The sequence below is a fragment of the Diuraphis noxia genome, unplaced genomic scaffold (assembly GCF_037042655.1).
Source record: "Diuraphis noxia isolate RWA-SAM2 unplaced genomic scaffold, SU_Dnox_SAM2 contig0005, whole genome shotgun sequence".
In the NCBI taxonomy this organism is placed as follows: Eukaryota; Metazoa; Arthropoda; class Insecta; order Hemiptera; family Aphididae; genus Diuraphis; species Diuraphis noxia.
Window position 1 is genome coordinate 31,447,740 of NW_028301715.1, and position 27,875 is coordinate 31,475,614.

A 27,875-nucleotide genomic window follows, 5' to 3' on the forward strand; every position below is an offset into this window, starting at 1 on the left:
ATTGTGCTAAGTGCTCGCACAGTTGTGCGATTGTGCGTTTTCCTTCTGGAGTCTATACTCTATGTTCTACAATTTCTTTAATAGCTCCATAGTAATATACATTTAATACATCGCTTTACTTCATAGTCAATTAGACTTTATTATTTATAGTTAAAATTATTGGTTCGTGTCGTTCGTGATAAAATATTATTTAATTTTCAATATTATTCTACCTCTTCAGGTAATTGTTGTGTCTTACAAATATTGCGTCGTAAACGTAAATAATAAAGATATCTTTATTATCTATGGTTATAAGTGATTTTACAATTATTATTGCTGTCAAATAAATTTTCCATTAGTTCTAAATTGCATATCTTGCACACCCAGACAAAAAAGTTATCATTCTATAATGGTTGATTATAGCAAATGGAAGAATATTGAAGTATGTATATCTCATATTTTATATTTTTGGATTATTCTTATATTTAATGTATTTATCATTTAGGTGTCTGATGATGAAGATGAAACCCACCCTAACATTGACACACCATCATTGTTTCGTTGGAGGCATCAAGCTCGTATTGAACGCATGGAGGAAATAAAACGCGAACAACAAGAATTGGAAATTAAGAAGAAAACGTAAAATATTTCATTAATTTAACAATGTTGAATAGTAATTTATTATAAGTATACTATTGTTTTAGTTTTCAAGAAAAGTATGAAGAAACTAAAAATCAGCTTTTGGCAGTTGGACAAGAAGGAAAAAATAAAAAAGAACTTGAAGAAGCATTAAGCGCATTAAGTGTCGAAGAACAAGAATTAAAAAAACAAGAAGAAGAGTTCAAAAATAAAGAAAAGGTATTGATACTTAACTTTTAGTGTCTTATACATATTTGCTTATTTTTACTGAAACATGTCTTTACTGGGGGTCTATCTGTAATTACTTGATACTATTTTGTAAGATCATTGTACACAGATAATATATTCTATATTATTTTGCTTTAAACCTTTTTATTGTTAATCTTGGGTATGTTATCAGTTGATATAGTGACATTTGTTATTATTATTCATTGTTGCCTGTTGGATGTCCTATTGATCAACAATCGACCAAACAATGATAAAAATATGTAATGTTTAATGTTTATGCATGGAGTTCAGTGACTGGTATATGATTTCAGCGTGTTTCAATTTGCTCCTTTATATTTTTCTAACCTGAGCATCTGGCTTAGAACGTTCATCAACTTAAGTCATCTCCATTACATGTTTTTTGAAAATGAAACACTATCATGCAGGATGAATTGTCTTATTTATCTATAAGTATTAAATTTCTTACCAGTCACTTTTAAAATACAGTTTACTTGGTTTGTAAAATATAATATTTTACAAAGCTATTCTGGTAAATTAGTAAATAATATGTCATTAAAAATGTTAAATCTCTGTATATTTATGTATGTTGATGATAGTGAATTTATCTGATTTTTTATCTTTCTTCACTTAACACATGAATTACCTCTGTTCAATGTTTGTGTCTGTATACAATGTATAACACAAAGTATCATCATTATCTTGTATTTTTTTAAGTTGATCAAAGTTACTTTTTAATTTCTTGTAATTCAAAAGACATGTTCATAAAATAATGAATAATTATCATCTTATATTTTCAATGAGGGAATGGATGTAATTTTACCTATATTTAATATATTATTGCTATTTTTCTGAACACTAATTTATCGTGATTACAAGCAAGTAGCTCGTAAAAAAACCTAATAGGTATAATTAATTAAATGATGAGATGTATTTTGTATTAATTATTATGTATCATTTTAAATAGGTAATGCCGTGGAATGTTGATACTATAAGTAAACCCGGTTTTACAAAGACGATTCTGAACACACCCAAAGCTCTACCAACCGAAGAAAATCTGACTGAAGAAGAGAAAGCTAAACGATTAGAAACATTTATTAATGAAAATAAGAGTAAATTGAAAGTCTTTGGTATGTTCAGAAAATATAAAGATAGTCAAGAATATTTACAAAAAAATCCTCAGCTTGTATGTGAGGACACTGCAAATTATTTGGTTATTTGGTGCATTGATTTACAAATGGAAGGCGTAAGTTCTATTTGAAAATCATTATTATTAACATGTATTCATAGCAGCGTTTCCTCCTCAGAAATCAGATTTAATGGAACATGTAGCCCATCAAACAATTTGTATGCAATATATTTTGGAACTCTCAAGGCAATTAAATATTGATCCAAGAGCATGTGTACCATCATTTTTTTCAAGGTGTGTTATTATAATTTATTTATTATTTATCATAACCGCTTAGTTGGTATATTTTTAAAACTTTAAAATTGTTTTATTAAATGTTATGACCATTTAAAGTTAATTTTATAGATTTTATATTTGAGTTCATTACTTATTGTGATAGTTAATTATGAAACTCTATAGGTACTCTTCAACAAATTTAAGTGTGATTAAATAATGAATATTGATGCATAATTTAATCTAATTTAATTTTTAAGAATACAATTAGCTGAAAAACAGTACAAAGATTCTTTCGAAGAAGAACTTAACATGTTTAAAGATCGTATCCGGAAAAGAGCTGAGGAAAAGATACGTATTGCTCAAGCTGAAATAGAAGAAGAAGAGCGAAAAGCAAGACTAGGACCAGGTGGTCTTGATCCAGTTGAAGTTTTTGATAGTCTTCCAGATGTAAGAAGTCTATTGGAAATCATTGAAAGTCAATAAGTAATTTATAAACCATGTTTCTTTTAGGAGTTGAAAAAATGTTTTGAATCGCAAGATATTCAGTTATTGCAAGATACAATTAAAAACATGAACCAAGAAGATGCTACTTATTACATGAAGCGCTGTGTAGATTCTGGATTATGGGTACCTGACGCTAATAAAGATAAGAGCAGTGCTGAAGACGATGATAAAACCCAAGAAGAAAATATTTACTCTGAAATAAACAGCTCATAAAATAATCTTATATTATCCTATTCATTGATTAATTTATATTTATTAGATTATAATAATTTTTCTGGTTCTAAATGTATCTGTTATACATATGACAAAGTATGAAATTCTTTTGGTTGCATTATAATAGTAAAACTAATTTTTTTTATATAATCAAATACTGTTTGTTAAGTGTTTATAATGATAATAATAATAGTATTTATAATATTATTTAAAATAATTTGTTTATTATGATGTACATAATAATCATTTTTTTTCATTTGTTTCCTTATTACTGCTTTTATCACATTCTTTTTGTAAAAATGGTAAAGGTATGGGTATGGGAATAGGTATTGGTATTGGTAACATAATAGGATATGGCACTAATACCATAGGTGGTGGTAGTAACGATGGTGGCAAGTTCAATGGGTAAAGTGATGAAGGTGTTGAATCAGCATTTGTTGGTATGCTGCTATTTGTCGACCGAGATTGCGTGAATGCTGGTGTACTACATATCGGTGGTGTACAATAAACTGGCGCATTCGGTGGAAATTTAGGGTAAACAGGTGGCACAGTGTCATCGACTGTTGGTCTCTTGCGTTTTCGGTTTTGACGGTCAAAAAGTTTACTGGATATACGTAGCTGTGGAACTGCGGGTCCTGGTGTAGGAGGGGAATGAGGCTTTTGAGGAGACGGTGATCGGTCTGTAAGTGGCGGAGAATGACAATCGCGTAGCCATAGGTCGGGTGTAATGAGTGGCAAGTTCGGCTCCATGGTTTTACATAGGTTTTCTGGCAGCGACGTGTTCTGTAGGTGAGGGTGCAATTCTAACTGCGCTTGAGTTTCTTTGCAGAAGATGTTCATCTTATACTGGTTTAAACATTTATCACTGTGAAAGCAAACACAGAAATTGCAATTATTTTATGATTACTCATCGATGTCTTTGAGATAAAATCAAATTAAAAACTCTTTACGTTTGTCACCTGCAGAATTGTAGCTGATGATCGCCGTCTTGGAAATCTACACAGTTGACTGTGTGTCTCAGATGTCTACACCAATCGCATTTCTTATTTCGTTTGAAATTTGCTCTACGGTAATGCGAGAAACATTGTTCGGAACAAAACACTTTCTCATTGTCCGATTCGGCTGTGCGGAATGTAAACGCTTTGGCTATTAACGTTTTGTCACACCATCCGCATGTCATTTGTTGTACTGGTGAGTCTATTTACAAACAATTGGGTATTAATATATGCATTAAGGTATTATATTTTATTGAAAATTTAAAACTCGAAATTAGTTAATTTTCAATTTGTAGAGACAATTTTAAATACAACTCATGTTATAAGTAATAAACTAATAAAGTAATAACCAATAACGGTAAACAATTAACTATTGCAATCTGTAGCATCATTATAGTATCAGATCACGATTCATAACATATGACGGAACTAGACCTTCCTAGTGTACATCGATTTTGAATAAGTGTATCCGATTTTTTCAATACGTACAATGTATTAGAATGGTTAGATATTATTCAATTATTATTTTTTTTTCCACTCCATTTAGGAGCTTCTATTTATTATTTGCACCGGTTTGAATATATAAATGAAAAATATTATAACGTATGATCTAAAATGTAGGTACCATAATTTACATAAACAGAACGAAATTCATGAAATTCCTATTTTAACATCTACAACTTTTAAGGAATCAACTATTATAGGTAGGTAACTATACCAAAAGAGTGCAGGACAGTATTTTAGATTTTAAAATCTATAAGGAAAAAATTAAGGATTTAAATGTCAAGCATATTCTTGATATTGGTGGTCCCACGGGTGGGGGGGGGAGAATCGATCAACCAATCACCCCCTCCCCTCCTCATGGCCTATATTATATTACAACAAAAATCTGATAAATGATAATATATCAGTTTTTTACATTATTTTACGATCTATCTGAATTAAAAAATATCATTAACTTGCCAGCCATGATTTTATTCAAGAAAATTTCAAAGCTTATATTAGTCATAAACTCATAATATATATCTTTTAAAATATAATGTAAGTATACAAATTACACCTTAAAAATAATTTTTAAGTTTCCTTGAGTTTTATCTTCTGTTCTAAGATTTTTAACTTTAAGCTAAACACTTGCTTTTATATGCTTTTATAGAGTAAAAACATGGCAACGGTAAAAAATGGGGAACACCAGACTTAGTGGCTTAGCATAATTAAGTAAGTACTTCATGTTCATAGAGATGTAACTATAAGCCATGAAAATATTATGATCGATTTACAACACAAATAAAACGAAAACGAATTTAAAGTTAAGAAACTATTATTTTTGTGACTAATATTTATTATTTTTAAAAATTGTTTTTGATGACGTGAAAAATATCTCTCCTTCCTTGGAATTTGTCAAGGACTGCCACTGATTCTCACAGCAAAGCTAGAGCCATTCAATTGAGTGCATGGGCTCAAGCCTATAGCTAAAATGTTTAACAGAGGGAAGGGGTTGTGGGACTACATCTTAATGTACTTAATACACTAGAAAATATATTAAAACCATGAATACCAAAACTTGTACCGGCAAAGTACATTTATTATAAAATAGTATTTTTTAATTATAATTGTATTTTTATATCAGTGGCCAATCCACGCCTCCCGCACCCCTAGTACGTAGACTATCTTATAGATAATCTTATAATATAGTAAAAAAATGGGAAGCTTAATAACAGTTCACCGACGGGCGACGGGGTCTAATCCGTATATTCCGCCATTCAGGTATTACACGAGCGCTGAGCGGCGATACCTAAATATATCTGATTATACTGCTATTTGGTTTACCCACACCGTTCATAACATACATGATGATGTACATGCACAAAATATATATTTCACATAATATACTGTATACATATCATTGCAATCGGGAATTTGAAACTAACCCTGCAAAACATATTATAGGTATAGGTATTATTATAGGCATAGGTACAACTGAATGTGGCGATTATTACCCCGTCGCATATAACACACGGCCGGGGTACGCGCGGAATGATGGGCTGCATCACACACTCGGCTTACACAGAGATGAGACGAGATGACCCTTATTTTCGTTATACGAGACATCCGAGAGCGCTTTTTACGCCCGAACGATATTGTATTACGATGACGAGACGACTACAACACACGGACGAGTCTTTGTGTTATACGTCGCGCCGCCGATTGCATGTATATATAAATATATATAAATCGTACCAAAATGTATATAATATTAATATGTGCACACGTACACACACACACATGGCGTTTAATATAATACGAACACTGCGAGGCTGCGTATATTACGAGTATTATATTATATGGTATTATTATTATTATTATTTATACATTGTAATACACGCTATCTAGTCCTCGGTCGGAGTAGACTCGCGCAGGGCTGTATAGGTATTATGGTTATGCGCCGACTAGGGACATTCTCTGTCCAGACCGAAAATAACTATAACGCAATATAGGTACAACCACCGCGGCATTTTACTACACAGCGCACTATGACGGCGCGTGTTTGGTTATTATATTATACAGTATACACTTATATAATACACGTCTTGCGTCTTGTACAGATGTTGTACACCGCATATAAATATAAACCCAATATCCATAACATTATACGTTAAACATTATGTGCGCGTGTACAATATTGTTATTTTAAATTAAAATATATATTATTTTCGTGCATCGTACGAACCAGCTCTGGTCCCCGTGTACGCAGTGAATTGTAGTATACACTAATTTTATCATCCGACATCTGGTTCTTATGACTATGCACACACTATTTATTATATGATTAATACCTGTTTGTAGCATATCAATCATGGCCGATCTAAAACAATTATTCGAAATTACGTTAAAATCAACGGATTTAAGGATTTGTATCTTTAAATTGGTTTTGTGAAATTGTGGTATAGGTTAAGCACGGCGTGTTATCTGTGAAAAATTAAAGTTTTATCATGGCTTATTTATAATGAGCAAATATTGTACTACCAAAGCCAATGAGGCCAATCTTACGAATCTTTGGTAAAAATGTAGATTTAATAAGAATATCGTGGCATCCGAAAAAAATGTCAGACATTACGGCTAATCCAAAGAATGAATATTAAGCTATTGAGATCCGAGGCCATAGTTTTTGGTAAATATAACTTTTCAAAAAAACTGCAAAGTTTACCCACACGTTTATTAAGTCTTAGTATAATATTGTTCATTATAGATGCCAACTAACTTTCAAAATTCCTAGGACAGAGTAGTTTTTTGTTCGTTCCTCTTAATTCCTGCAGAAATGTTGGGAAAACTGAAATTGGCCATGAATCATGGCGGATCTTAAATGATATTGTGACGATATATTATTATATTGTATATATTTGTGTGTATATATATATATATCACATATAAAGAGATGTCGAAATATCTGAGCATTCGAACCGAGTTACGTTTCGCTTTGATCATCGCACGGCTTTATTGGTATCGAACTTTAAATATTATAAGTCACCGATATCTGATGATATGCTCTGATATGCAGTATTAATAAAGCTGTTGTGCTGTACTATTACATAATATCGACGTTTAAATATAGATAAGTACTATTAATAAATAGCTAACATTAATTCCTTTAAATTTATTTATTTTACTTCATAATAAACTTCACGATTTTCGTGTAAATTTAATTTTGTAATTAAAAATTCAGAATATACCTACCTACGAACTACCTACCGAATGGTGTCGCGTGACAGATAGTAAGTATTCAGTAACATAATATAGAGTTTCTCTTCACCCTTTTTAATTTAATTTTTAGCTTAATGAAAATTTAAATATATTATACTAAATTTTAAAAATAATTTTCATTGAATTATCTAGCTTGATTGTTTCTTTCCTTTTTGTGTCTACAAACATAAAACAAAATTGAAAATATACCTTTACGGCTCTACCCACCACCAGTCAACCTGTGACATGTCAATTTACGCACCTAAAGTATTTTTAACATCGATGTTAAAACGTATTTATGTACACCTTCAGTTTTAGAAATAATTATTAGGTAGGTAAGTTTTTATTAGTTTTACTTAAGTTTACTTAAGTTTAAGTATATTTAATATATATGGTCTTACTCTTACTACTTGTATGTACATATACAAATATACAATTCATTATTAATTATATAATATAAATCAAATTACTCGACGTAGTTGGTGATTGTGGACTATTATATTCATCTGACGAAGTTTCTGGTTCCGTGCTTTTTGAGCGACCTCTATATTTTTCTCTGAGCTTAACTAAATTCATACTTTGCAGCGAACAGTCTTTGGAATTTATTTTTTCATATCCGTACCATCCGAGCATCTCGTTCATTGTGGTTTTCACATACTCCTATAAAATATTATTTACAATATATTATCTATAATATTATATGACATGCCTACTAAATTTAGAATACATAAAAGATAAAACTATAGATAATATAATATATTTGTACAATATAGATATAAATATATATTTAAGTGCTATTTTGTACTTTTTATTTATACGTTTATTAGTTTATATTGTTTATTAAAACAAGTAACAACCGTAATATATAATATTGTATCTATATAAATATAAAATCGCGTAATTTTTAATTGCATGCAAGGAAACTACGTAGTTAGAATAAGTAGCACCAGGCACGCCCGCAGAGATGCAGCTCAGGGGGGGCAAACAAAATTTTTTTTAAATAAAAACAAATTTAACTTTACATAAAATTACACTATTAGTTCTAATATTTATAAGAAAGAACATACTTAATACATTTTAAACAAAAAACCACTTTATTATTTTAACGTCGTACATTATACGATATAATTTATAATCCCGTTTGCTTTATTGCTTTCCAAGTATTTTGATTTGATTATTATAATATTATGTTTTTCATACAAGATTTCGGCAATTACGCCTAACCAGCCAAAAGTATTGAAAATAATCGTAATGTCTTTTATTGCGATTAAATACCTCTTATATGACTTGTTAGATACAAGGATTGTCGAATAGTCGCTCAAGATCAACTTTATGTAAAAAAACTTCCAATTTCGTAAGTGACACGAAAAATCTCAGGGGGGCAATGGCCCCCACTGGCCCCTCCCTTCGGGCGTCCCTGAGTAGCACCTACAATAAACTAATTTTTTATTTTATTAAAATATATTATGATTAGTTTTAGGAAATGATTTTTTAGGCTTAAGAGTAAGCTATTTATAAGATCGCTAGGACAATTATTAAGTTACAACTTACAATTTACAAGCGTTACAGCATTTCTTTTACTGGACGTTAGCTATAGATTTAAGATTTTTCGTAATAATTAATATGCCGGTATCTGTAAGGCTCTAGTGGGTGCAGTTATGATGAGTGGGGTTCAAAATTTAAAAAATTAAAAAATGATGTAAGTACATTGGTACGATGAAATTTGTGTAGTGTAGACCTCTTACAAATAACAGAACTAAACAAATAAAATCAATCAAATATAATGAAATCAATAATAATTGTGAACGTATTCTAGAACATTGTAGAATTTTATTGAAGCTTTAATAATTATAATTCAAAATCTTAAATAATAAAACTGTTTTGTTCCAGATTCCAAAGTCCAAACATCATAGATTGTTCTGTGCACATTACGCTGACGAAGAAGAAATTTGCGATCAGAATTGGTGAACTAACGTTCATTGGTTGAATGAGGAATAGGTGATTAAACATCAATTATAAGGTATGGTAGATACCCATAAACCAATTATAAGGTGTCAAGGTGTGGTAGATACCTATAAATAACAGTATACAATAGTGATGAACTGTCTAAAAAAAAATATGTGTGAATGAATAAATTTTGAACGCTAATTCTCTCAAAGTACATGAAGTACTCAGACTTACTAGGCGTTAGCTATAAATATTGGTCACTAACTTGAATTTTTTTTTATGTATGTGATAAGTGCTTATTTATCAATCAATTGATTTGCATCAATATTAGAAAGCGTCGTGTAAACCAAGATGGTGCGCCTTGCATCTCAGTGAAATAAAGCTGCAGAGGCAAGGTCAAATAAAACACCACACTTACAATAAATTTAAATTGTTCTTGATATGATGACAATTAGTATAATAATTATATAAATTAATAGTTAAAACTAAAATAAATAGCCCGGCATTTTCTCCGTGGGTTACGTGTACATGATGCGTATACGCCGCAAGGCCATATTAATGTCGTTCAGTGGCCCAGGGGCAACAAAAACAAAATCTATTCGAATACTCAATTTTACAGAAACAAAATTTACTAATTTATGAATGATTTTCAAATTGAAACAAATCTATACGCTATAAAAATGACAATTTAAAAATTTCAATTTTCTTTTAGGATATTGTGACCCAGAAAATTCTTGAATTATATTCATTATTACAATTAATGGTCAAGGTTATTTCACTCTCTATGTTTAATATGGCTACAGCCTTTATACTTCAATAGATAATAGTATAAATTATGGTAAAAAATTACTAAACATAACATCTTATATTGTTTGTACGAAATAAATTAATGTAATGGATCAAATCAATGAAAATACCAAAAATTAGACGCTCTCTCAAAATCAGCCACTCGGTTATACATGTATACATCGAGCAAATAACCACCTTGTTTACTTGGTTTTCTAATTCGTTGTTGACACAATTATTGGTATCAAAAACATGAATTTATGATAACAATTTAATAAATAGTAATCATCATACCTACTCAATACTCATATAGGCCATATAATCAATCACATTAACAATAATGCGAACAATTTCAAAAAATGTTTTCGTAAGGATTAGGGCATTCAAAACATATAGATATAATATAAACCTGTACATTTTTTAATTTGTTTATTGAATGATCAAATGTAATTTGAAAGTGCTGTACAATAGGCATTGATAGTTGAATGTTGGTAGGCGAAGAGTGCTTCCATTAAATAAGGCACTTGAGAGTTGAGCTGCATATTATAGACAAGTAAAAAAAAAATATGTTAACAGCTTTGCCACCCTTAAGTTATAATTTATGTCTTACATACCATCTAACTTATGTATTTTAAAGGTACCTATACTTACACTATACCTACTTATACCAATCAATGGTTAAACTATATAGGTAGATACTATACAGTAGTCTAACATTCATCGCTTAACCTGCAGCACACACGCGTAGTTTATGTTTTATATTCCTATAATTAAATGCGTATCAAATATTTTATGAACCTATCTATATTATTGTTTACACCTATTTCGAGATATTAAAAAGTCAAAGTCAACTTCGGGTTGATGTATACACGAGCCTACGACACTACTATATATACATACGGATTGTTATGGTAGTTCAGTAGTTCACACGTGGGCTCACAAAAATAATTTCACCTGGAATTCTTGAAATAACATTTTGAGTGGTGTACCTCATCGTACCCGTATAGTGTATAAATATTATATTTATTCATTATACAATATATATTATTATTGTACCTATAAAATGATAATACGCATCCCGCCATCACGCGTGTAAGCAGTTATGAAGGAGAGACAAAAATGGATTGATTAAAAGCTGTTCTTGTTTTTCCACAGACATTTATACCGTGCTTCATGACGTCGTCGCCCGGATAGTATTGGGTGACGCACAAAGGACGGATAATGATAGCTATATAGTGTGGATATCGGGTGAAATAATGAAATATAATGTGTAACTGTAAACCCTAAAGTGAGGACACAATAATGTGATGTACACCTATATATATATATATATATTTATACATATTACATTATGTACACGTACTATAACAGTATATTAATATTATATGTATGTGTTTATCAGTTATACACACACACGCACACTCTGTTTGGTTAGAAAATATGAGATATATTATGTACACAATAATAAAACTAGTTTATTTAATATAATACGAGTGCTAAAATTGAGTTCTCTATCAACTATTCAATTAATAGTATTAATAATTATAATTAAGTACCTATTACGACCTATCTATCGCATAATCTTATAATGTCCAGTATTCATAATATCTATCATATTAAACGGTATATTATAGTATATAGTCCATATATTAATTTATATTTAAATTTAAGTAGATACATGCAATTATGATTTATGATTATGCCATCTACTACCATTTGTCCCTTTATCAAAAATGTTTGTGCTTACATTGATGTCAAATTCGGAGGGAAACAGTACCCGCAGTAGATACATATCATGGTTAGTTAGGTAGGTGGACACATGTAAATTAGTATTTTAATATTTTAAATGTCCTATTTTGATATCAGTAATGCGTGCATATATACGATTAATTAATTTTGTAGTTTGAAACAAATTAAGTAGGTTAGCACTTCGCAATTTCTTTCTAATTTTCGTATTAATATAATTTTGTATAACTTACTTAAAACGTATAAACTTATTATCACAAACAATAAATCATATTTTCATGTCTTGGAATGAATCCAAATTCCGATGAAAAATTATAATTCAAAATAATTTGTCGTATATTCTATGTATTATACGAAAAGTATCAAATATTGCATGTAATATGATAATAAACATGGTACTATGCTCATTGACAAAGTTTACTCGAAACACAACAAAATGACTCTCCTGGTGACATGGTCTTTTTGAATAATGCATTAATGACAATATTATATATCATTATGTTTTTTTTTTTAAATGTATTATAATTATTTAAGAAAACAGAACCCTTGGTTGTATGGCCATTGATGATTACTGCATATTTTATTACATTTTTAATGACATTTTAATCAATGATACAAAATAATTGTATAACCAGCAAGCACGCCCGCAAGATAAATCCCACCCGGGGCAAGATCAAAGTTCTAACCTAACCAAATCAAAAAGATTATTTTAAATTTTAATATATTTCTAGTGTCTTCATTCTAAAATAGCATAGGTAACCTAAATAGAAAAAAACAACATTATGTCATCACATATAAGTCCCTTAAATGTGTAGGTTTACAATACAATATTAATATTTTTTGAATGCTTGTAATGTAGATGTTACAAATTAATTATATTTATATTAATTATCAAATAAAAGTTGTATGCGTCTTGGTTGCTTAAAAAATGATTAAATAACGTCTTCAATAATTTTTGTTTTTGCTTTTTAACAATGTCTTTAATATGCGTGGCATTGCCTAAACCACTAAAGCTAGTGTCAAGTTTTCAGTTATCTATAAAAATTAATATATTAGGATAATGCATATTATATAGCATTTTCAACATTTTTTGATATAGTTGTACTTGTAAGTTGAGCAATTACTGTCAGTGACTGACACTGACACAGTGTAACTCAGGTGGTAATTAAAAATATTTCTTTGTATCTAAGTAAATTTGTTGTTTTCATTTTTCCGTTTTTCCTCGTATAAAATGTAAAGCTTAAGAGATACCCACGTGTAATGTCTTCGTCTTACAAGTGTGTAACATAACAAAAACTGTTTCGCGCGGGAAAGAACCGAGAAGTCTATACAGTTATAACTAAGAAACCAAATTTGCACCAAGAAAAAAGGAGAATTTTAACTGTGTCACAGTGTTTTATTTTTTCCATAAGACCAATATATCAAAAGTTATTGAAGTTTGAAAAGCTTAAAAATATCAGATTTTAAAAGTATTGTAACTTTTTTCTTATCAAAGATATCAAACAAATAAAAAACGCTACAACACAGAAAATATTATCTACTATACTGTGATAAGTGATAACTTTAAGTGTTTCTACTAAGAGTACAGACTGAGTGATTCTATCTCACGCTAAACAGTTTTTGCAATGTTACGCACTTGTAAGACGGAGACAACACATGTGGGTATCACGTCCTTTTAAGCTTTTAGAGGTAGATATGTATAATATTATGAATAAAATAATAAAATATCTGTATAATATGGTACTATAATCTATATTATGTTCATTATAGTAATAAGCACAACTAAGGCGAGCCGGGGTGGCTTAGCCACCCCTCCCCCCCCCAAAAAAAAAAAAAAACTCGGTATTGCCTCACCCAATATCAAATAACTCATTCAATTGTTTCCTAAAATATAAATAAACTTTAAATGATTGAACTGTAATTCTTAAAAAAAATTTTCAGGAAAAAATTAAATCATTTAATTTTTTATTTAAAGTTAATAATTATTTTATATTGCCTATTATTCTGCAGTTTAGATTTGATCATTATACTTGTTTATCCTGATCTTCACCTCACAATGCGAGTAAAATACAATACTTTTGTTATTGTTTAAGTGTTGAAAAAGTAGCAAACTAATAATTATCAAAAACATAAAGGAAAGTGAGATTTATTATTTAATTATTTTACCTACTGTAGAGAGATAATAACATTTAACTGCAAGTACTGAAGTTTCTGAAGTACATATAGCCATATAATTATAGATATTGTATTGTAAGTAGTCACGTAAGTGATGGGTACTACTAAGTATACATGAGTAGGCATAAAAATTTAGAAATCTCAAAAACGTATGAAATATACATTTACGATTTGTGTTTTGAAGACGTCTATCCGATATCAGTACCAACAATAATATTTAAACTATGGGCCATATTGAGCCTACGTGGCAATTTATATAATATAATGGTTCGAGGAAATATGAAAAATGGTCACATCGTTGTGGTCTTATTTCATCTCGCCCGTGTGCGTATATCCCCCCACCCAAGAATACAGTATAATATTATATACCTACATATATATATATATGTATGTGTGTGTGTGTGTATATAATATATTGTATACCTAATATATACATATGAGCACATACGTTGGCACCAGTCCCGTGCTCCCGTGCCGCCGCCCGCCGCTGCCATAAATCATGCCACCCTCGATCACCTGGGCAATTTCGCCCGACCGCCGGTATCTACATAATATAATGGGTATACCCACCTCCATTCGTTATCGTCGTCGCGAGAGGACGGATAATACGGCGGGATAGCCAGCTCGCGACGGTGCAGCAGCTATGCGTATAATATAGCAGACGTAAAGTGTGGCGAACGGACGGACGCTCGTGTCGGTAACTCGATAGCAGTGTCAGTTTGCACGCCTTAAAGTCCCTCACCGCCACCTCCACGCGGGCCGTGTATCGCGCGAGCCAAAGAGAGAAATCCGATATGCATATATATATATTTATTTATTTATATACATAGTTCATACATACGTATAAGTTATACATATGTGATGTATATATATACATATATATAATATGTGCACAATCTATTGCTTGGGACGCCGCCGCCGCGCAGACGTCTTTTGATCAATCTTACGTTACGTCGTTGTCTTTGGCGATGGTGAGACAACGGGTCGAGTGGGTAAAAACCGCGGGAAAAATTAGGATGGACATGCTGTGAAGGTGCTTATATTATGTCAAATTGTAAAATACATCAAACACGAGTACCTACCACCTATGGGTATATTGGTATGTATATATATAATATAACGGTATACTGCTATACGTGGTCTTCCAAATTTTGTGTGACGGTAAATTTTTTTGATTTGAGGTGTATTTGAATTATAGAAAACTGACCAGTGCGAGAACGACTTGAAATCATCATAATAATATGATGAATTAAATATCATGTTGTAATCAGATAACGCAATTGATAACGCAATCAATTAATTTATTAGTTCAAAGGGAAAAGTCTAAAGTCATCTAAGAGTAACTTTTAAGATCAATACATTTTTAAATTGTATTTACTTAAAATGTTTAAAGCCAGACGATTTTTAACTATAATAATTGTTATATTTCCATATCAATGTAATATTTAAAGAAAAAAACAAAACAAAATTCATCAATACAAATATTTTTAGAAATTCGCAGATGTCGAACAGTAGTTGTTATTTCGTGTTTGTCTGACCAAAGCATACGAGTATGTACCTATACTATAGTGTCACGTAAATAGAGAGTGGAGCTTAGGAGAGTTCAGCTATCTCTGGACCATCGCAAGACCTTCTTAAAATATCTTACTTTATTTAAATATTTTTGTTTTATAATCTATAAAAACAATAGATAAAATTATATATGTAGGTATTTCGTATTTGATTAAATTATTAAATTGTTAGTCGGTTATCAGGCGATTTTGTCATGTTATCAAAATTTAATGAAAATTATGTAAAATTTTTGAAGTTGGTATAGTTTTAGGCCTATAAATGGATTTTATTTGGTATATAAAAAAACCTCATCGAATTCTATACACAACTACTGTCTACTGAGCACTGACGAATGTAAATCGTATACCATATTTTTTACATTAAGTTACCGTATTTCTTGTGAAATAATCATTATCGTTTGTTACAGCTAATCTGTTAGTAGGTATAGCAAATATGAAATATTCATTATGTTTAGCATTTTTATCGTTAGAAAAAAAAATTGCTTTGCTTTGTAGTAGGCATCGATTACACATCGTCGTTGAGTAGGTCACTGTAATATTATGAAATATGAATACAATCATACATCATTGTAACGAATATGCGATGAGTCGACGAAATACGATTCCGGAGAACGAAGACAATCTTCAAAATCTATATCTCTAAAGATATTTATTTGTATTATACTTTTATAGTAGGTACTGTTATATATTAATTTATTAGTAATTTAATTTAATATCATTAATTACGTAAGTCGTTAGTTGAACTCATTTTTCTCAAAAATAAACTGCATATTTGATGTACTACATTTTAATACTATGTATCCTTACAAATTGTTAATCTTAAGCTCCTTGTATGCCAATGGCCATTAGCCATAGACGCTGAGGCTTATTTATGTAAATAAAAAAAAAAATAATATTAATATTTGTTATAGACTTTGAAAGTTTGACTTTCATTGCAATACAGTAGAACGGATGATATAGGGTGTCAATAATGAACACATTCGTAGCTCAAAGATGGTCCAAATTATTTTGAAAATTTCATTGTGAGTAGGTAGGTATAGATTATAATATTAGTAATTTTAAAAAAATGTATAAAAAATATCTAAAAATTAACATTTGGTGAAAAATTCAAGTCTCCATTTAGTTAGAAATGTTGAATTACAAAAAAAATAAATATTTTTAATTTGATAAAACTGGTTATGTGAAAAATTCAATTTTTTTTATTTTTCCACATCATTTAACCACTAAATTATGGCTCATACATATATTTTCTTTGGGCTCACGAAGAAAAATATCCTAAATTGGTACTGTCTTTCAAAAATTAAAAAGTGACAACAGTAAAAAATATAAGTTTTTTTCTTCAATTTTGTATCATGTAATGATTGTAATATTTACAAAAATGTTAATATAATTTTCAAAAAAAGTGTTTACCTAAAAAAAACCACCATGTATATTATGCAGTAGGTACGATGTACATACATTTCTTGGATTTATACTTAGTAAACACATTATTATATTCAATTAAAATAGGTCAAATTATAAAAGCTTGTACCATATAATCACAAGCTTTCAACTCATTGGCTGTATAATAGTTATAAAATATTCTGAGAAGTTTATTTAAATGTTAAATATAATATACATAGGTAGTTACATAAACGTAAACTTAGGTTTTTTAGCCGTAAAACTCTTTAAGACGTATTATAAAAGAATTTCGTTATAATGTTTAAAATAAAAATAACTCTAGTGTAGGTATGTACCTAATCTTATGTAATAAATAATAATATTATGGAAATAGTTCTAATGAGATGTCTAATGTTACCGCTTAGCAAAAAACTTAGCAAATCAAAGAGAAGATAGTAGCAAACTAATTAATATAACTGTTGAAACATATATTTCAATATTTAATAATTTATAATATTAAAAATTATATGAATAGTATAACATAATAAGTATATAATAATAATATATTATTATATACCTACAAGAATTGTATAAATTGGCATTAGTATATTGAACACAGATTTGTCTATTTTTAGGATTTACTTCTCATTGGATTTATAGTAATTTTAAGACGTTCGTTTAGGCAATGTAATGCTATTATAGTGTGCAACTTCAAAGCTCTATTTATAATTTGTTTGTAGTTGGTGTTTCACGCTAGACTATACTGTCCACGTGTTGCATTAAGACACATGCGCTGCTGTATTATAGGGTCCTATGTTAGAAAAAAACTTGAATCGATGAATTAAGGTCAAGGCAAATATAGCGTAGGCATTATGATTTTAAATAATTAATTCGCTGTATAATATTAGGAAATATAGAAGGTTTACAATTTTAATAGTAATAGGAATTATCAAACAAATCATTATTTGGTTTTTGCACTCATAATAGGTGCTCGAAGAGGATGGCAAGTAGGGGAATTAGCTTCTCTGGATAGAAATGCGAAGAAAATTGGAAAAATTTGTGAATTTCCCCTCAAATCCTAATATTGCCATTTCCTAGAAAAAATTCTTCGGACGCCAATAATTACACTTTAAATTAGTGATTTATTCAGTTGTAATAACATTCTGTGTACTAAAATGTTTTAATTTGCAATAAATAAAATAAAAGTGATTATACTTTTAGGTAAACACATATTGATAGATTATTGTAATTTAAATCAAACAAACTGATATCTATTTTTCGTTAATTAATATCATACTTTTTAAATCGTCTATTGTGTTAACAGTAAATATTGTACAATTCACTCATATAATGAGTAGTAATATGATACAAAGGTGGAAACTGTGGAATATGTAAAGTAGGTACTTAGTTACTGAAAATAAGACGACACGGAAACTGGTTAATAGTCTAAATCATAACGTTTGGCATTAGAATATGTGCATGCATTAATTATGTTATACATGTATACTATATATATTTTGATGGCAATCTAAGTGTTATATTCTTTTTTATGTATATAATATTTACATTGCCTACATATTAACACATAGGTCACAGACATATATATATATATATATATACAATATACATTTATGAACGTCACGTGAAAATGTGTTTGTGCAATTTGTTTATTGCACCACGCAATAGTGCAATATCAAAATACGTGTTTTCACATGGTGTAGTTGCCAGTTTTTATACATATATGTACGACAGTGTCTAACTGTTGAGTGTAATAACTACCTATATATATATATAGGTACATAATACATATTATAATTTATTTGTCCAATGGCCACAGTTGCCACGGACTTTTTTTTCTTGAAAAAAAAAATAATATTTATAATTTATTCCGTGATGCTCATCTATATATACTACCTACTTATATATACTAAATACGCGCGTAAATAAACAATTAATCGATTATTTAGTGACATTCGAACAATATATTATAGGCACTTATATATTATTTACGTACTTTGATCTCTTCGTCCGGCGTTTCGTTTTTCACCAACCCTGCTTTGGAGTCCGCGGAATCCTTTCGAACGCTTCTGTTCATCTCTAGCGGTGGAAACTACAATGATGATCAATTTGCACTTAAATCGATTGATCGATCTGCAAGTATATAAGACGACGACGACGACAAACGAGTGCGAATCTTGAGACGCACGCCGTGGTATATAACAACTATTATAATATGTATATATTTTTCAAACACACTTACGCACACATGCGTACACCCATACAATATTTTACTATTCAATGATATTTATCACTGTAATATATTACTATTCGGTAGTATTATCGTTTTCGGATGTGCGACGCAGCTGATGATTTCGGACGATGACAGCAATGGTCGCGTCGCGGTGTTTGTTGTGTCGAAAAGAGCGAGACCCTCGGTAGGAGGAAACCCACTCGACAGTATACAATAAATTATAATAATAACATGAAAAATCCGCGACCAGCTTGGATATGATGGCTGTACGGTAATGCGGCCGTGACGCGAGTCCGACAGCATATGATGTCGGGAAACCGGCGCGCGTCTTGTGGCGTTCGGGCGCGTAATTGTGTAAACGCGGACTTTCGAGGCTCAACCGACTTATAAATAGGCGTTCACCGGGCTGAGCCAGGGTGGGTCGGCCTCGGTTTCGTGACGAACAGCGGACGACGAGTGGGGCAAATACATCGCGATAGTCTCCGTCCACTGTATATATACCGATATATAATATTATAGTTTTACGAGTATATTACAAATATAATATACGTATATATAAACAGGGTGTCTCAGAAAGATCTAAAAAAAAAAACTAATTAAACGTATGACAAAAATTGTTAATATTATATGATAAGTAAATCATTTAAGCAATATATACTCAATTATAGCAAATTCACAAAAATTATATTTTTTAAAAAATTATTACGTTCCAAATTAATTGCACCAAAAAAATATTGAATTTAAGAAAAATTCTAAAAAATAAACTACTTAATTTAGATAAATCTTTTTACCATCAAAATTGTTTTTATAATCAGATTCACAAATAATATGCTATATTGAATTTATTCAAAAAGTATTAAAAAATAAAAATATATACTACAAATTTGGTGCAAGTGTATAAATTATATAGAAAAAAATAATTTTAAATATTGAATGCAACAAAAGTTATTCAATATATCAGATAATCGTGAGACACCCTGTAGGTATGTATATAATATGTATAAATATATAACATCATCGCTTATCTGCTTTATTGTGCGCGATGGCTGTCGAATTAAAAAGATTACTGCTACGGCGGTTATTGCGGTGTGCAGAACCATATTATATGCAAAAATGTGCGGAAGGGTTATAATTATTCTTCCTCGACCCAATGCCGTATATTCATATATTATACATGATAATTCGCGCACAATGGCGTGTCGAATCGCGCAGATGATACGACGACGGTCGTGATAATTACTATGCGTACCTACCTACTATTTCGACGAATGTTTGAACTGTTTCCCAAGTTATATGGACACTAAGCTATATGCATGGCGCTCGTTCAATTAGGTAACAAATCCGTTTTCTGTATTCGTGCACAATATTTAATTATTTTGCGTTTTTGAGAATTTTAGATTTGAATGACATTATTGTAGAAGCAATTTAGAGCAACTATTGTTTTAAGGACATTTGCAATTGAACCCAATAAAACTCATTTACGTTACCACGACACACATTTCAATCTTTATTTTTAAACGGTTTATCTGTTTTAAATTTTAAATTTAATATTAAGTGTTGTTGGATTTTTAAAGTTTTATTGGCACGTAGGTACATATTTTTTATTTCATATTTCATATACTGATAGATAGATTTTAATTTTAATTTTTATGTGTAGGTGTAGTGTAATAATATCTGATTACGTATATTATATATTATACATATATATAGTTATATGTATTTACCATGTTAATGTTCTGATTTTTATATAAATTCTAAATAAAGTAGTAATATTATATAACTATACTTATAAATATTTGTGGATTTTCGACATTTAGGGAGGGGGGGGGGGTGAAAAATATTTATTTCATTATTATTATTATTATTTTTTTTTTTTTCAAAACATTTTTTACCAGTTTTCATCTCTATGTGAATCGGTATTAAAGCCATGTCATTCAATTTGATCAGAAATAAAAATCTTAACATATAATATAGTTAATAGCTTCGATTATTGGCTTAATTTTATTTCTATTTTCTGCAATTTGTTTGGCCGTTCTGAAATCTCGTTGGTATTCGATAGATGTGCGTAGATATTTTAAGATATTTGAAAACTTACTAGAATTAGGAAAACATATGTTTGTGGTATTCGAGAGATGAGTATACTTGGTAAATGTTTGACCGCATGTTTTAAGTTATTAAATATTTTTAAAATTTTAACACAAGATGACTATACTTATTAATACTTGAGAATTGACTAATTGAGCCCTTCCAGCATGGCACCTTGAGATTTAAAAAACGCTACACAAAATTTACAAAATTTACAAAATCCATCATATTATATTGTAAATAATGTAAATGACTACTATTAAACCAGGGAAATAGATATATTATAGAATGTATTCATGTACAGATATTTAATCAGTGACATGTTAAATTATTTAATGATATCTGTTCATTTACAAAATTAATCCATAAATAATATCACTTGTTAAAATGTTAATTGTTGTTATTGACGATAAAAGTATTTAAGTAAATATTCTAATATTTGTACTAATATTATTAATTACAAAGTGTTCTTTATATCTACAGGCCCGTTAATAGGATTGAATAATGGGAAGTGTTTTGAAAAAAAAAATATTTATAATAGATACATAAATAATTAGCAAATAATATTATAACACATTTATATTTATTGTTAATGTTAAAGTACCTTTAGTACCTATAATAAAAGTTATACATTATTACAAATAAGATTATAAAATATTACATAGTATAATAGATCAAAAATGAATAACACGATTTTTTTGGACATGGGGGGGGGTTTGAATCCCCAAATCCTCCCCTTGCGCACGGGCCTGTATTATGCAAACATCGAAAGTTTTCGAGTGCAAGTTTCATCGGTTGAGTGGGAACTAAATTCGAAAAAAATAAAGGTCTAGAGATTAAAATGTATTCAACCAATTAAAAATTCACCAACCTGCAAAATTACACAAAAATTAATGTGCCTATATTTTTGTTTCGTTCACAATAATATAACTATAAGTTAAATCGGAGGAACGAATGTGATGCTGGCGCACTGTATAGGAATAATATTTAACGTAGGTAAAACGATTATTCGAAATCATAATCGTTTTTTTATAAGATTTTTACCCTCTTGAGTTATAAAGTACATTTTTTAATTAAAATTTCAAAGGAGAATTTTATTGTTAAGAGAATTAATTAGTTTGGCGTGATTAAATTTTAAAATTTGGAGAGCGGAGCAGTGACACACTATAGGGTTATACCTACAGCACCTCAAAATGTTGGTTTTACACCACTCATCTACATCTTAAAACTTAAATACTTATAAAAGATATAATTAACTATATACCTATTGGTACTCCTCATTCAAAAAACCAGCGAACCGCATCAATTACATAATATTGTAGATAGGTTACGACTTTACGAGTACAGTTAAGTCACTAATAGGGTTACAGTTACTGGAATAATTATTTTTATTTTTAACCTCTCAAAGTACTATATCGATAACCCCCCCCCCCCCACGAGGGATCAGGCCGAGGATTCAGAATTGTACGTACCTACGTAGAATTGTTAACTATATAAAGATAAATAATTACAATATATTATGATTATGAATGATAATAACAGCTATTTTTAAATAATTTACTATACAATAACTAAAATTGTTATTCTTTGTTTAAATATCTAATTCTGTTTGTCTAAATTTTCCTTCAAAGTTTAAAGTCTAATTATTTTTCGTGATTGATTATGTAGGTAGGTACAAAGATAAAAAAAAATCACTGAAAAACCTTAAATCATTGTACCTATTTATCGATCCGACAAGTACCATAATTAATGTATTTAAGTATTTATTATCTTGTTCAGCTGAAAACAAAAATAATTGAATAAACATTGCATAATGTGGGTGCGTATTACTTCTTAATTCTATGATGTTCATCTTATTGTTGAATTTTAAAAGAGAGGTGGGGGCCCATTGATGTACGATGTCATACAGTATATTTTACACTTTGAAGCCACTGCGATATGTCGCTGATCAGTGACAATTGACAATTAATAATAAGTACCTTTTGCACTCGGTTTAGTGTTTACGATAACTAAAACCTTGATAAACTTGACAGTTTGATTTTTTTTGTTCCTCTTGAAGTTAGATTAAATTTGGAGTTAGTCAAATAGTCAGACGTCTCGAATAATACATATAATATCTCCAAACGATTTTTTTATCTTCAATTAACTTTGTTTTATCGTAACTCATGTGTAGGTATAATATTTCAGATTACCCGTCCCAAAAGAGGAGTAAGAAATAAACTTAAGTGAATATTGACTTTTCCGGTGAAACCTTATTGAGTACCAACGAAATGGGTGGCTAATAATTGTGTCCTGCGATAAAAAATTGCATCCCGAGTTTTTAATAATAATTAATAAAGTTACAATACTTTTAAAATCTGATATTTTTAAGCTTTTCAAACTTCAATAACTTTTGATATATTGGTCTTATGGAAAAAATAAAACACTGTGACACAGTTAAAATTCTCCTTTTTTCTTGTTGCAAATTTGGTTTCTTAGTTATAACTGTATAGACTTCTCGGTTCTTTCCCGCGCGAAACAGTTTTTGCTATGTTACGCACTTGTAAGACGTAGACATTACACGTGGGTATCTCTTAAGCTTTACATTTTATACGAGGAAAAATGAAAATATCAAATTTACTTAGATACAAAGAATTATTTTTAATTACCACCTGAGTTACACTGTGTCAGTGTCAGTCACTGACAGTAATTGCTCAACTTACAAGTACAACTAAATCAAAAAATGTTGAAAATGCTATATAATATGCATTATCCTAATATATTAATTTTTATAGATAACTGAAAACTTGACACTAGCTTTAGTGATTTAGGCAATTACACGAAGAATAAACCCCAACGTATGTATTTATGATGACATTTTGAGTAGTGGCTCTCTCAAATAGTGAATTATTATGATTTAAAAGCCCTATTATAGTTATGCAGTCAAAACTACTCGGTCCAGCTTATTAAGACGTCAAGATTTAATCCACGTAATCCAGCTGAGAAATTGAATTTTCCCTAAATCGACGAACACCAATTTATACTGGTTATCAAGGGCGCACACAGAGGGGGGGGGGCATAAGTGCCATTGCCCCTACTGGACATATTTTAAAACAATTGCTAATTTAATGCCACGCATATTAAAGACATTGTTAAAAAGCAAAAACAAAAATTATTGAAGACGTTAGTTAATCATTTTTTATGCAACCAAGACGCATACAACTTTTATTTGATAATTAATTTGTAACATCTACATTAACATGCATTCAAAAAATATTAATATTGTATTGTAAACCTACACATTTAAGGGACTTATATGTGATGACATAATGTTGTTGTTTTTTAGATTCTGAGCGGAATGTATTGATTTTACCATGATGTGTACACACGTGTGTTTTTTTTCTGTATCTATGTATTCTTATAATTTTTTAATCACTATAAGGATAACTTATGAGAAACTTTGTATTAAATTTTCAAATATTTTGATAGGGCCAAAAAAAGTCAAAATATTTTGAAAATTAAATCATGTGAAGAGAATGCGAATCTAAATAACTGGTAAAATTTTCAAGTATCTACGACTTATACTTTTTGAAAAATAACAAATATTTAAAATCGTTTGAGGATAAATCGTTATCGTTACGCTATTTCGTAAAAATTTAAAATTCAAACGCACTTAAAATTTTTCCTTTAATGATGCTTTGAGTTTTCTCTATTGCTACTTGAAGGAAAACTTATGGAAAACTTTGTGTTGTATTTTTAATTCTAAGTTATAAACACAAAAAATTTAATAATTTTTCAACTTCAAAATTACTTACAAATTTTCGCGTTCTCGACAGATTTCGTAAAAATTTGAAATATAAACGCTTATAAAAAAAAATTGTGACTTACGATTTTTAATTTTTTTAGCTACAATAAGAACAACTCATAAGGAACCTTGTATTAAATTTTCAAGTTTTTTGATCGTCCAACATTTTTTTGCCGGCATTTCAAAAAAAAAATTCTCAAAAAAATTGAAATTTCAGTGGTCTATAAATAACCCAAAAATAGTGAATTAAACTGTATATAGATATCCCTAACATTATCATTTGGTGAAAGTTTCAAGTATTTACAGTGATTAGTTTTTGAATTACAACCATATAAGAAAACCGATTTGGTCGAAAACTGGTTTTGCGTAAAAATGTCCGTTTTTCTGTCATTTTTTTTTTGTTTTTCTCGATTTTTTTGAAAACTGTTGGAAAATGTTTACTTTTGGCCTCTATAATGCACCAAGGATATTCACTTTTACATCGGAAACCACCCCCAAAGTTTGGAATTTAAGCATTATTTCGACTAGTAATGCTGTACACAGACACAAAAAAAAAACACACATCATTGTAAAATCAATACATTCATCACTTCGTTCAGAATCTAAAACTAATAATGATCGAAAATTGCATATGCCAATAAACAGTTAAACTTAAATCGAAATTTTTTGAAAATGTCATGGTTGATAGAATATACTTATATAAACATTCGGTGAAAATTTCATGTATCTATGGTCATTTGTTTTAAAGTCACATAAAAAACCAAAATTGATTTTGTCGAAAACTGATTGTGCGTAAAATTCCCGTTTTGTTCTTAATTTTTAGTTTGGTTATCCCGATTATTTAGAAAAATATAAATTTTTTACTTTTGATCCCCCAAAGTATCAACTAGATACACTTTCTGATCTAACAAGGTACTGAAGTCGAAAATCGAAGCATTTTTATTGCCACAAAACGTGATAACAGACACAAAAAAAAACACACACACATATTATGGTAAAATCAATACATTCCTCGCTCCGCTCAGAATCTAAAATGAAATAATCTATATTTATAAAATCAATTTTGTATTGAGCTATGAAATATTACGTAAGATTAAAATCGTTGATTAATTGCTATTATTGTGTTCTATAATACTCAGTTTTTGTTTATAAATAAAGTAGGTAGGTATAGTTACTTATTTTTTTATGAACATTTTTTGTTGCAACTATAGTCTACCCAGAATCTTGACCATAGTTTATAATGTTTTTATGCTTTGCTCTATACCTGAACATAACAACAAATATATATATATATATATCAAACACAGTGTAAGTATAAAATATAAAAACATGTTTGCTTATATTTTTAACAGAGAATCATGTAAAGCGCAATGACGGGCTTTAACGTTAAGGTACCTACTGCGAGCACCACTTCACAAACTTTTATTTAATTTTGCTAGTTAAATTTTAGATTCTGAGCGGATGTATTGGTTTTACCATGATGTGTGTTTTTTTTCAAGACTTAAGTTGAACTATTCATAGGCACATAGGCGCACATAGGGTGTGAATTTAGGGGGTGCTGACTGCTGAAATAATTTATAGTACACAGACCCGTGGGGCTACACCACCCTAATACTACAATAATTGCATTGCAATAATTATAAATTTTATTAAAAATAAAAATAAATATTTTGTAATTATATTACAAGTTATAATAACATGTAATCATTAATTATTAATGTTAGACAAGATTTAATTTTCTGTTTGATATTGCAAATTTTTGCAATATAATTCCCCCTCTATTTTATTGGTAAGATCACTCTCAATGCTAAGCGTAGATAGCTTGGTAAATCTTTCTATAACCTAACCTATCTTTTTTTTTTTTTTATAGGCCCATATTGATGCGTAACCAGTTTTTCAATCTATGCATAGCTGAGAAGGAGCGTTCACACGTTGACGAAGAAATTGGAATTGTTATTCCCAATAGCTCACAGACATTTGGAAACGAACTTTTATAACATTGATTTTTCATGCCTTCATATATAAAGCTGGCTGGTAGACTATTCATTAAAACCATCATTTCTGCTGATAAACTAACTGTTGGTATTTTCAAAATATCCTGATATACATAGACAGATTTATATAATAATATTTCAAAAGATATGACTATGTAGGTAATAAATATTTTAAATAGTTTATGCGGTGCTAATTTTAAACCTGGGAGTGCTAAGCACCCCCCTATGTGCGCCTATGCATAGGCATTTGAAATTTTCGATCATTATTAGTTTTTTTAAAATTAATATTGATAAAAATTTATTTGTTAGGCAGAAAAGCTTGAAAATTTAATACAAGGCTCTTAACATATTGTTACAATAGCATTCTTTACAAGTTTTTCAATCTTTATCACAAATAAAAAGTCCACCGGTAATTCAATTTAAATTTTTACAACATTGGATTTTCACTTTTAGTGATT

At 29.6% G+C, this 27,875-nt stretch overlaps 2 protein-coding genes and 1 long non-coding RNA gene across 3 annotated transcripts; 2 read left to right on the forward strand and 1 right to left on the reverse strand.

The window, feature by feature from the left end:
* Cdc37 (cell division cycle protein 37) lies at positions 1-3,182 on the forward strand. The gene is made up of 7 exons (XM_015522048.2): positions 1-421; positions 485-618; positions 684-837; positions 1,811-2,089; positions 2,151-2,266; positions 2,506-2,695; positions 2,759-3,182. The coding sequence occupies exons 1-7, from the start codon at positions 389-391 to the stop codon at positions 2,963-2,965; spliced, it is 1,113 nt and encodes a 370-aa protein (XP_015377534.1). The 5' UTR covers positions 1-388; the 3' UTR covers positions 2,966-3,182.
* On the reverse strand, positions 3,153-19,923 carry Sobp (Sine oculis-binding protein). The gene is made up of 4 exons (XM_015519718.2): positions 19,318-19,923; positions 8,169-8,358; positions 3,925-4,162; positions 3,153-3,830 (listed from the first exon to the last, which is right to left on the reverse strand). Exons 1-4 carry the CDS (start codon positions 19,396-19,398, stop codon positions 3,209-3,211), a joined length of 1,131 nt encoding a protein of 376 aa, XP_015375204.2. The 5' UTR covers positions 19,399-19,923; the 3' UTR covers positions 3,153-3,208.
* On the forward strand, positions 5,008-27,857 carry LOC149055195 (uncharacterized). Its single transcript, XR_016192220.1, has 3 exons — positions 5,008-5,175; positions 9,589-9,718; positions 27,294-27,857. It is a non-coding gene; the product is annotated as an uncharacterized LOC149055195 (long non-coding RNA).
* Positions 27,858-27,875: the final 18 nt, after the last annotated feature.